This window comes from Calonectris borealis, chromosome 1, assembly GCF_964195595.1.
Source record: "Calonectris borealis chromosome 1, bCalBor7.hap1.2, whole genome shotgun sequence".
Lineage (NCBI taxonomy): Eukaryota > Metazoa > Chordata > Aves > Procellariiformes > Procellariidae > Calonectris > Calonectris borealis.
The window spans coordinates 30784116-30796725 of record NC_134312.1 but is presented as its reverse complement, the minus strand read 5'-3'; the positions used below and the strand labels follow the sequence as shown (position 1 = coordinate 30796725).

Here is a 12610-nt window from a genome sequence, read left to right as displayed (position 1 = left end):
AAATATATCCCTCGGCTTCCTCATGGCTATATCTAGATAGAACTAAATTCCTGTTACTTACAGGTCCCAAAGCATAGCCAAGATGCTATGTCCTACAAAGCACTAAGGGGGATAAACAACACAGAGAAACAATGAAAACACTTCTGCCTTATCCATGCTACTATAGCCTAACATACGGGCTCACCTGAACAGTTGTGGGGTTTGGTGTTTTTTTTTTTTAATCTTGGGTTCCCAAGAATAAGAGAGTGGAGGGGGGACCCAGAGGATCAGAGCTCTCCAGGGATGAACACCAGGCTTAGAACCATGTTCAGGCTAGCTCAATCATGTAGTAAATGGATTTTATATGCCTAATCCACAGAGTTATTCAGATCACTAACTCACAGGCATCTAATCCTAGAGGTGCCTTAAAACATCTGGATGTCTGTTTTGGAGTCCTCCAGGTACCTCACTACAGCCACAGGTTCCCACACCTAGTTAGATGGGTCAAAGTCAAACTTTGCTGCAAAAATTCAGAGATCAGTGAGGAGCTACTCAAACCCCACAAAAATATTCAGAAGGGCTCTGAAAGACTCAGTCCAGATGGAGTCTAATGGACTGGGCAGTGCTGAATTCAGTCATGCAACTGAAGACAGCACGGAAGAGGTAGCAGTCATCACTTTTTATATAATAGCTTCATGGCTAGAGAAATCACCCACAAACTGGCAAAGCTCAGTATTAAATGCCTGCTCAGCTTGAATGTCAGCTCCAATTTCTTCAAAGAGAAGCCTCGTCATCAGGCACCCAGTGGAGCTCACAAGCCCAGGTTTTGTGCTTCGATAATGTGGCCACCTAACCTCCAAACCTGAAATGGCTTGTGTTAGGCCAAACTAGAATACAGCTACAGAAGTAATGAACTGTCAGCATCCATCAGATTCAGAACAAAAGAGCTAGTTGAGTATATATCTTGGCTTCCAAGGATTTTGTTCTAACCACCAACTGCTTAATGAAGTGAAATCATTCTTTTCCCTGTGCTAATTAACTCAGGAATTCAATTGCAGTGTTACAGTGTAAATGTAGATCAGGACACCTTTCATACCACGATTACACTGGGTAGCAATTACAACATCTAGTTTCTCATGATAGCAAAATGTTCACTACTCCATGCTTTGCAGCTCTTCAAATGACATCAGGAGCTAACCACGGAGTGGTCACGTTCAAGTCCCTAGAAAGACATTGATTCAAAACAAACAGCAGTCATCTTCCCCTACTTTCATTATGTCTTTTCATTTGATAAAGATAATTCCATTATAAGCAGTGAAATCTAAGCACATAATATTTTAGATACGTCCAAAAATGCTCATAATTTGTCCTTGAAAAGAGAAGACGTTCAAAGGAAAGATGCAGCGATTATCTCTGGAAAAAAAGCAATTAACGTGGAAGTTGAGAAGTTTAAATTCATTTTCCGATTCAGACAAAATAAACAAAAAGCATGACAAAACCTGGAAGTGTCACACCCACTGCAGTTACTAGACTGTATCCAAAGTAGGTGTGTGCATCCCCTTGGCTCACAACTGTACCTATTAAAACCAACCATGCCGAATCTTCAGAAAGATCAGGTAATATTGCAGCATTTGCTTTCATTAAAGACTACAAAACCACTGCTTGCTGCAAAACTGTATTACTGTTTCACAGTCCTTGGGTACATACCACATCTCTCTCACTTCAGCCTAAACAAGTCTGCTTTCTTGCACTCTCTACAGACACTCTAATATTGCTTATCTTAAATTACCCATGGAAGAAATAAAAAAAAGAAATCTCAGGCTAGCTGCATTCAGCTCCCTAAACTGTCCATCTGATTTTAATCATTTTCCTTCACATACCCTGGTCATCCTCCATTTTAGATTAGTATCTTCTGCAAGCTCTCCTCTTGAGAGGTGTTAATGTATGGAGTCAAATCAAACTCAGATAAAAAACTAATGATAAATACTATTTTTTCTTAAACTGGAAGTGAACTTGAGCAGTTACTCTGAAAATTCCCAAAGAATTTAGTTTTAACTTCTGTTATACCAGAACAGAAACAAGTATACTGATGCTGTGAGACATTTTACAATTTAAATTACTATGACTATGTCTTCAGCATTTAGATTTATAAAAGGCTCTCACCATTTTTCACTGTATCTTGTTTAACATCCCCCAGTTTAAATCTAACTCAAAACCGTAAAAAATATTAGGAACTATATTTCATACTAATATGCTTTCTTATAGAATTTTAAGTTATTTCAGTGCAGACATTCTGATGTATTTTGCACGAGAATGCATTTATACTTCATTTTATAATTAGAGCTTTTCCCTTAATGACTTAATTTTGAAGTTAGAATACTGTGTTACTAAAATATTGAAATCATCTTACCTTTTATTTTCTTTACTCAGATTATGAAAAATTTTATGAATAATTACAAGAAACTTCTGCTTTATCATACTGTACTGTTATTTACTATTATTCATCCATTTCCATAATATTCTGCCTAATCTCTCTACCCACTTTTGCTTCTGTAAATGATAAATATTTAGGAACTCTATTTTTTTCAACTGAATACAATTACAGATTATTATACGTTTGCTATTCACAGACACTGAGATCTGAATGTTGTTACTTAAGCAAAGACAATAGAGCTAAAACCAACACTTAAGAAGAAGGAATGGTTAAGAAGCCATATAAACAGAAAAAGATCATGCGTTTATAGTATGGAAGAATACACAGCTTGGAATCCTGAAGAGGGACAATACATCTCCTACTAAACACACCAGAAATAAGTGAAATCTTCCACTTAGGTGGAATTGAGTTCTGAGGACAACAGAGACAGAGTTCAGTTAGTTACTTTGTACTTGTACTCTGTGACAATCATTTATTTCAGTCAATGGGAAAACTTATGGGCAACCTTAGGGACTTCAGCATTATTATTAGCTTTTCCTATTAGATTTCAGTGATATGTTATTTATTAGAACATACTAAAAGCTTAACAAGTAATTTATAAAAGAAAAGAATAAGAAATAATCTTATCAGAATAAATAAAATTGTATACATCAATCAAGAAATCAACAAGTGACATTACACAGATGAGTACAAGTTTCTGGCAATAGAAAATTACTTATTAAACAGCTTTTTGTTGAATTCTCATGCCTGGTTTTCAAAATGTTCCATTTAAGCTCTACCTGCACCCTATGCAATTATGAAGCATTTCTTGCTTTTCTGATTTTAAAATTAGCAGGTAGAGAAAGATAATGTTCTGTGATATAACAGATTTAGCCTTTCCCAATTATAGCTGTATGCAAGGAGTACAGCCAGACTTTACAGATGCCATACAACACCATAAAATGTTTTATTCCTCAGATTTTCAGGAAAAAAAAAAAAAGAAAAAACGAGATTTACAACTGTTTTAAGCATTACTTCTCTACAATGACATTAGTATCTGATACAGCCAACCAAACTCAAGGAATTAGCATAAGATAAATATATTACTCACATACTGTTGAAGAGCTCTCGGTATGTTTCGTCACCTTTACCTTCCGACATTAGGCTGTCCAGTTTGTCAATCAGTTTTGCTTCCACCTGCAACATATAAGTGTGCTGTAAACAGCTTCTTTTTCCTTTAATAAGATTAGAGAAAATTCAGGGAAGATTTGTTTTTATGTAAGGGACTTTGCTAAATGCATATCTCGGAATTACTGGTCAATCATGTAAATCTGATGGTAAGTCACTTCATGTCTTTGAAGCTGTTATCATTCCCAAGGTTTGTGGGGTTTTCTTTTTTTGGTGGTGTTTTTTTTTTTTTTTTTCCTGAGGGAGGGAGCTAATTTAAATTGAGCAACGTGACTTTAAAACTACAGGCTGAGTAGCATTTGCTGCTGCTAAGGCAGCTATCTATTTATGGAGTCAGACAAAAACCACACAGCCCAAATAAATTGCCTGAATTCTCACTGCTGGGTTATAAGCGCAAGCCATTTTCTTAGACTTCAAGAAAAATATCATCATTTTTGACCTGCACCCCACTCTTTATAAATTAATTTTTATAAATATATGTGGTGTTCAGAACACTTGGGGGCTCAGACTTACTTTCCCAACCTTCCTTACCTGCCAGTGTATTTGGTTAGAAATCCAATTTGCTGGATTTACGTATTAGCTATCAAAGAAACTTAAGGAATATATCTGGTGGCTAATGACTTCTTCAATGCATATTTTTAAGTGTCTCAATTATAAAAAATATAGAGGTAAGGCTACACTGTGTGTTAATATTTCAAACCTCCTTTTTAGCAGTAATATATTAGCAACCACAAATCTAGGGGAGAAACCAAGCTGTTGTCAAGATATTTTATTAGAGAATAAATCTATTACAATTTACATTTAAACCCAAGCTGAAAACACAAAGAAGCAGAACAAGTGGATTTTTTCCTTCTCATTCCTTGTTAACATTTCTATGGTGATTTTTAACAATCAGCTTATATATTGATAATGCAAAGCTACCTACTTACATCACATGCACTCCTCCATTCTTAATAGTTTGTTTTGTGTTTCAGATACAGCTCCCACCCTAAGCATTATGATTGCCTGAGAGTAATTCAAATATTTCTGCTTTCCTTCACTTGAAGCAGCAGGAAGGAGGGCACTGAGAAATGGTTTAAGGCAGTCTGAAAGAACTGAGTGGGAGCTGCGGGAGCAGATGGCACACTTGGTCTTTCCTTCCTAGCCTGTTAAGAAGGTGTTTGAGCAGCAAGAATACTTGGATCCTTACAGAAGAACATTCCTCAGAAGGACCATCTGATCTTTTTTCATACTAACCAGAAGGGAAGCTAGTTGGAATCCTATCTAACCAGTAGTCTGTACTGCTGTAAAGCATAGATGAAAAACCACCACATCAAAATCTGCCTGTTGAAGAAAACTCAAGTTTTGTTCATCACTTCTGCAAGCCATGGATTTTATCCCTCATCCTACATTACTAACATGGTAATATTAATTGGAGAATCTTACTACCCCTACAGAGAGTAAAAAGAGAAAACCCTGGTAGTCCCTCTCCAACAGGTATAATGTTGTGGCTACCTTCTCCACCCTGAACCACTAATGGTTGGGGACCAGCACTCTCTGAAGTGCTTGAATTTCAGTCCTGTTTTACAAACTGCTTCACATACAGTACCTGTTTAAAGTTGCCACTTCGCCTTTGCTCCCAGTCCATCATGTCATGGAAAATGGGAATCATTACATTCCTCAGGTCTGGCTGAGGGATCAAGGTCACTTCCAGGAAGGGGCCAATCAATGCTGGAATAAAGTGAAGCTTGTGTTCCCCTAAAATGAAAATGAACATGAACTTGAATGTGAATGTAAATTGGGTGTCCTGTGAGCTATCAAGCAATCCAAATACTGTCTGAAGAATTAAAAAATAGCACTCTAAATGTCTATAGATTTTTTATCTTATGTCCATCACTAGCCCAATAGCATGGGCTATTTCTTAAGCCCAAAAAGTGCAGAGAAAAGCTGCAGACAATAGAAGAATATAAGCCTAACATAATTTATCAGATTTTATTATGCAATACCGAGTTCAGAAGTTAGTCTTCCAGAAGGAGAACAGAGACAAAGCCCTCTCTGAGCATTTCATTTATTTTTCACAGGAATGGTTTGGTTTCTAAGCTCTACATTCTTGTGTTTACAAAATGGTTAACTCTCTGATATTACATGCTTCTCAAAAACAGGTAAGTACTTTGATTTTTACCTATCTTTAGTTTTGTGAGTATGGAAATGGAAGTACATGTTTTGACTGCAGGAAAGGGAAGATGTGACTCAGCTGTTCTTAAAACAACTTAAAATCAGTGCTAAAACAACTTCTATTAACTCATCATATTCTACTTAGCAGAAACTACAAAACTAAGTTCTTGTCAGGAAAGCTAGAAATGCCATACAGTAAAAATTGACCGTCTAGTTTCAGTTCTCCAGGTGTAAGACTTCCGATATCTTCAGAATAGAGGAATTATGAATCACAATGCACTGACTTCCCAAGCTGGGAATTCATTTCCATCCCAGCCTACCTCTGGTTATTCCAGGGGGCAGTAACCCCTGCCAGCTGCTCTGTTTGGTGTTTGTGTTTGTTCAAAGGAAATCCAGAATTCCCTCTGCTGGAAACATCCTGGGATGCATATCCATATGAAAGCAAGGTGACTGTACAAGGATCAAGGCTTATGTTAACTCTTATTTCTAAGAGGACTGTAAAATGCTGACTAGCATTAACACCAATTATATGAAATACCCTGACTACAGTATTTAATTGGACACATTACCAGATGAACTCCATATTGTACCCCACAGAACTCGCCCCTATTGAAAGGCATTATGATTCCCTCCTTGCCTGCACACTCGGTTTCTGTTCAGCAGAAAACAATGTGAGTGGGAAGATGATACACACTAAGATCTTATCCTAGCATGCAAGAAGGAGATGGGACCCAGGAGTGGATCCTTGATATACCAGTTTAGAAATACCCATCATGTATCCAAATAATTTAGAGGGATGCCTTAGAGCATTAAGCAATACTAAATACTGTAAATAAGTAAAATATGCTACACAACAAATGTTAACAAGGTATTAATAAGCAAATATTTCTTATTTTGAACAATTCTCTTTCTAGTACAGGCTGATCAGAAAGACCATTTTTTTACAACTACATATCTTGCTGGGAAAAAGATTTATAGAATTGAGACGACAGTATCTCAGTAACCACCAATGGTCTTCATATCTTTAATGAGCCCTTTAATGAAGTGAACTATTGAATAATTGAAATATAAAGATGACAAACGTAGTGTCCAAATATCTTCTACTCAGTTTTGATTTTCTTCCCAAACAACATTTAATTGCATTTTTCTGAGGCTCATACTTTCAAACAGTTTGCACGGTTATTGCTTATAAATATAAAAATGTTCCTGAGTTTATATCCAAGCATATATTTTTCTTGTGTTGTCCAACGTGTCATTTATACATCAGTCATTGATTTGTTTATGTCTTTATATTTCAGTGCAGCTAGGACTTAGGGGAAGATTTGATGCAAATCCAGCATCTCAAGAGACCTTCAGAGTTAAGATATATGTCTGTTCCTTAAACTGTTTGGCAACAGAACTAAAATTGTGAACATAAGTATATTTCCAGGCATAATAATTCTGCCCAAAACCAGCAGTACTTTCTTGTCTAATTTTCTCTGATGGTATTCTCTCAGTTCTCTTTGAAGAAACAGGGAGAGGTCAGATACAGTATCAAGGCTTAGAAAGCTGAATTTAGCTATAAAGAAGGGAACTACAGATGACTAGGGTTTTGCTAAACTTGAATCAAGACTTCATGTGAACTTAATTATCAACAACTCCTCTATCACTGGCAAGTGTATTTAATAGGTGAAGAAATAATATTTGTTTTTCATTTTATGAGCTATTGATGATGTGTTTAATTACTTACCTAAATTTTGCCACATACTGAAGATTTCACATCCCATTGTTACCCGCATGTCACCGTATCTGCAATGTTTTAAAAAATAAAGCAAAACAGTAAAGGATCATTCAAGAAAATCAAGTTCATATGCCATTCTGTGACATCATTAAATGCAATATCTCATTTGTAGTCCATAAAAAACTACTTTAAAAGTGATGATTTCTTCCAATTTTTTGCTCTTTCCATTGTACCCAGCTAAAACCGGATTCCTAAACCCAGGTTTATTTGCAATATTGTCAAAACTATCAGTTCTTTCTAAATGCTACACATCAGTAACGCAGCTGTGAAGCAAAAGCTATTTTTTGCAGTAATATGCTGTAGATCTCTCTCCGAGAACAAATAGTTTTGCTGTAGCTTAAAGAAATACAATTAATTCATACAGACAACAGTGCAGTGCTTGGCAGAAACACCTGAACCACTGTGAATCAACTTATGCATGAACTGGAAATTAGCGTTGGCACTGCTTCAACATGGCTATTTTGCTCCCAGTATCTGAACCAATTTGGGCACTTCTGTGAAGGCTGCTATCAGCTCTGAAGACCTATACAAAGGGCCGGAGCCAACTCTCATTCCAGTCAATGGAAATACTGTTACCGTTACCTTTTTGGTAGGCCTTTTTGCAACCTCCCATGCCTTGCATTTTGAGAAGTGTTCGATCTATTACAATCTTCTAGAAGCTGACAGCAGTACTTACTTTTCTAAAACCTTTTTCTTCTTGGAAGGTGTGAACATCTCCAGTTGCAGACATAACTGGTTTATAAAAATGACAGCAAGAAAAAAGTAGGAGTCCCATATCTACAATAAGCATATGGCATTTGGTTATTTCATTTTCTCAGTACCACCATATTATGACCACTCAAGATGCAAATTTTCAAATCACATCACTTGTTTCAGTCTCAGCTAATAAATTACTCAAACTGTTTATGACTACATTTCTTTACATCCAAATATACTTTTCACAACCCCAAAATGTTCAGCAGAAATACATCTATTTTACATATTCTACATCTCTTAAATGTAAAGGTTTCAGAGTTGCAGATAAATTTTTTTCATCCCTCCAAACCAGAAAATCTTACCTTCTAGATTTGGAAACATTTTTTTGGTATATTTAAATAGAAGACTACAAAAAGTTATGCCTTTAAGTCCAAAAACCAAAAAATTCTGACACCTCAAAAGCTATCACACAACAGAATTGTCACTCTCTGGCCCGTTCTACTTCATAATATTATTTGCAAGTCTCACTTGCTGCAGGCTTCACTGGACAAAACCAGATTTTGTAAACATATTGCAAATATACAGATGTTTTGTGCACATGCTTTATGAATCAGATGTTGAATCTTCTACTTAGAAGATTTAAAGACAAATTGAAAGATAAATTTAAAATACTAATTATTATAACCCAATTATAGATGCTCCATGGCAGGAGGAAGAAAGAAGTGTAGGCGGAGTGTATTCCAGACACTGCAGTTCTGCAGGATAGTAATAACATTGCTAAGCAAGTTTAAGGAGCATAGATGCCTTGTCTACAGGCAATTCTTTTATCAGCTTTAGCCTCTGAACTCGTGGAACTTCATAAAGGATAGGCTTCCTCATGTCCAGTTATGTCAAGCATATAAATCTGCATTCCTGCCAATCTCTCGAACAGGAGTCTGGATTTTCAGAGAAGCACCCACAACTCTGCTGGAAGTCAACAGGAGCTTGCCATCTTCTCTGGGAAGGAAATTCTGCACTTTTTAAGATGAAGCAATTGGACTAATGTTTCTTGGTTGGGCAGAATATTCGTTCAGGTTTCAATGGGAATGGGTCTTTTCAGACACATTCCTAGGTCTTCTCATGTGAATCCTAAAAGCATCATTCTGTAATTCACGGTTTATCATAGGGGCCATATCTTACTATATAAGGTACTCACTAACATCTTTAACTACATTTACCATGCAGTGTCATAATTTTCTAATTTTAATTATGCAGCATCTTAATTGGTCTTGAGAGAAATTACAGAAATGCAAACCCATCATTTTGATAAATTTGCATCGATTCAAAAATGGAATAATTTTCCTTTCTGCGATAACTCCAAAGTAACAGACAAATAATAAAATTAGTTTCTATAATCCAAAAAATTGCTATGAAAAAATCCTGAACAAGTAGTCTGACATAAAGGCTGAAATAACAAAATGAAAAATAAGAAGAAATTAAAAAAACCCACAGCAATCCTGATTTTTAAGACAGTTCTGTATTTAAGAAAAAACTTAATCTCTGAGCACTTGAAATGGCTGATTTAGTATATGTTCTAGCTGTTTAGATGCTGGAGCTAAGTTTAACAACAAAAAACCAAGGCACAGGATGATGTAGCAGCTATTGCATCTATCTTATGTTAGACACGTTTACTCTACCTTGTAATCAAAGTTTTCATTTAAGAAGTTTTTACGAAGGGCATCCGAAAGGTACAAGACTGTAGTAATGATCACACTGGGAAGAAAAGAATGAAAATGACAGTAGTTTTCATTAAGTGGAAATTCATATTTAATATTCAGAGCTAGACAATTTTCCAGTGAAGAAATAGATGTAGCATGTACGGTGGCATTAAATACTCCATTTTAAACATATACAAATATCTAACAGCACCTGTTGACAGAAAACGTGCACATTAAGAAAAGAAATAATAAAAATAGGTGTGATGTAAGAATGTGTGCTGAAAACAGATGTTCTGTGTAGAAGAATATAACTGATGAAAAAGACAAACCATAAATTTTGTTCTGCAAATAATGCTAATATCGGATTTAATACACACTTTGTCCTACTAGCACTAATATTTGTTGGGCAATTTGCTTTCAGCTTTCTTGGTACTAGAAATATGTGCGTATAGATTATAAATATAAGATACCTAGTAATGATCAATATACAATATTGACAGTCCTCTGGGCAAAGAGTCTTTTTAATGGCAACAGATAAATGCAAAACTGCATGAGCTCTGCATCTAAAGATCTTTATTCTGTATGTTGGTCATGCGTTGCCCTACATTGACACCTGCCTGAATTACATTAATTTATCTTAGATAAATATATACGACCAAAATCCTTTCACAGTAGTTGTCACCAGAGGTCAATGACAGCCTTGTTCATTGTAGCAACCAAATTTGGTAATCTACAGAAACAGAACATCCTTACAAATTATTTAAATATAATTCATTTCAATGATTCCATCCTTAAGCTAACCTCTGCAGCACTTGTGTCTATCAACATATTTAGTCAAACCAAAAATCCATATAAACCTTTAAATTCTTTTTGAAAGTAGTCAGTAGTGGATGTTTACAGGGGAGGAAAAAATATAAACATAGAATGATCTTTTCACTGTTACAGTCATGTTTTTTACAACAATCAACTGTTTAAAGACCTTCTGAGAAAAAGGTTATATCTACTCATTTCATTTAATTGCCATCTATCTACTATTAATACATCTAGTACTTCTTTGAACATGGTTCTTGACCTGTATGGTGTTACACGGTTCTTGACCTGTATGGTAAAGTTTGCTTCCCTTTCCATACTTTGGACTTCATTTTTTACTATTTTTGCAATGCATTCAAGACAAAACATGTTTTATGAAATATAATAACAGTAATATATATATTTTAAGGGTATAATATTTTTTATCTTCACAACACTGAAGAATTACACATTAACCAACCTACCTAGGAAATAAATTATTTTTTTCTTCTGGCACTTTTGACAGATTTCAAGTTTATAAATGCAATATGGCTATGTATCATTTAGCTTACTCCTAGTTCAAATGATGCTTCCATTTCTCTACTTTTAAAATGCCTGTCACTGCCAAACTTTACCTTCTGGTTGATGTGTCTGAACACCCGTAATAGCCAAGACTGAGATTGTTTTTAGAACACTGCTTGATTCTTAAGTTTCAATCATTCTAGTTCCGTTGCTCAAATATAATTTTCATATATATTATTTTTTCAACAATTGTATTGTAATTTTTCTATTGAAGTAGTGTTCCATGTTTAGCAGTCATCTGTACAGTTTACCCCACTTTTTTCACTAAGGGGGAGTTACAGTGTACAGCACTCCCTGTTGCAGCATGGAAGACAAAGTGAAACGTTAACAAACTGTAATATAAGCAAAGCTAAGAATCAAGGCATGGATAAGAAAGAGAGTCCTGTCATTCTTGTTACTCTGCATGATTTAATTTACAGCCCATATGTTTCACAAAATGGAAATAGTTTGCGTATTTCAGGAAGATGTTCTGATAGAAAAGGTCAGTTCATCAGAACTATTGCTATATAAAATTTCAACCTAAGTCCAAAGTAATAAATCTCTGAAAAATTGCATGCAAGAGAAAATTCTACAAGATCTCAAGAACTGCAACCATATTGCCAAGTTTACATCGCATAGTTCTATTTATGTCTGAGACAATTCCTTTCTTGCCACGTTCCTTCCATGCCAGGTGAAACTGAAGAGAAAGATCTGCTTAAATTCTTATGAGAAGGTAATTAGAGTAAAAATCTTATATGCAATTTTTAGAATATTTTTTGCCGAATTTTCCTGAGATAACAGAATAACTGCAATGCAGGTATTTCTTGCTATAGGCACCATAGCTCAGGTTTGATTTATTTGGTAAGCCAAAGATCTGATATGGGTTAGTTGATAAAATGTGGGTCTGTAGAGCAAGAGTGTGTATGTTGTAGATAAAAAACCTCAAAATATCAGACTGAACATAGAAAGATGAAGCCATTGTTTTTGACCCACAGTCTGTTCTTCTGAATCCACAACAAACTGAAATCAGGTAGGACAAAAAACATTGCTGAGGTTGGGCATTCTCTTTCCTCTTTTCCTACAAATAATGTAGGTTCTATTAAAAAAAAGCAAAAATGCACAAAGCAGACAGCAGCCAGAGGACAGATGGACAGCTGCCTGATCTGGTACAATACTCACATTCCAAGTTGCTTCCCAGCCAACGATTTCAAAACAACAACAACATTTATTTGAAATCCATTTGAATATCAAACTAGAAAACATTGAGTTTGTGACAAGACTTGCTTTTCTTCCTCTTACCACCTGCCACAAATTTGCTCGCAACCACTGACTGTTTTACAGGAGAAAAACCTC

At 35.5% G+C, this 12610-nt stretch overlaps 1 protein-coding gene across 1 annotated transcript in view; it reads right to left on the bottom strand.

The window, feature by feature from the left end:
- DOCK4 (dedicator of cytokinesis 4) overlaps positions 1 to 12610 on the bottom strand; it is a 262203-nt gene that overhangs the window by 42320 nt on the left and 207273 nt on the right. Inside the window, exons 28-32 of the mRNA XM_075147683.1 lie at positions 9887 to 9962; positions 8191 to 8291; positions 7464 to 7522; positions 5169 to 5317; positions 3504 to 3589 (exon numbers count right to left, since the gene is read on the bottom strand). Of these exons, the coding sequence (XP_075003784.1) occupies positions 3504 to 3589; positions 5169 to 5317; positions 7464 to 7522; positions 8191 to 8291; positions 9887 to 9962 (471 nt within the window). The remainder of the gene's footprint in view (positions 1 to 3503; positions 3590 to 5168; positions 5318 to 7463; positions 7523 to 8190; positions 8292 to 9886; positions 9963 to 12610) is intronic.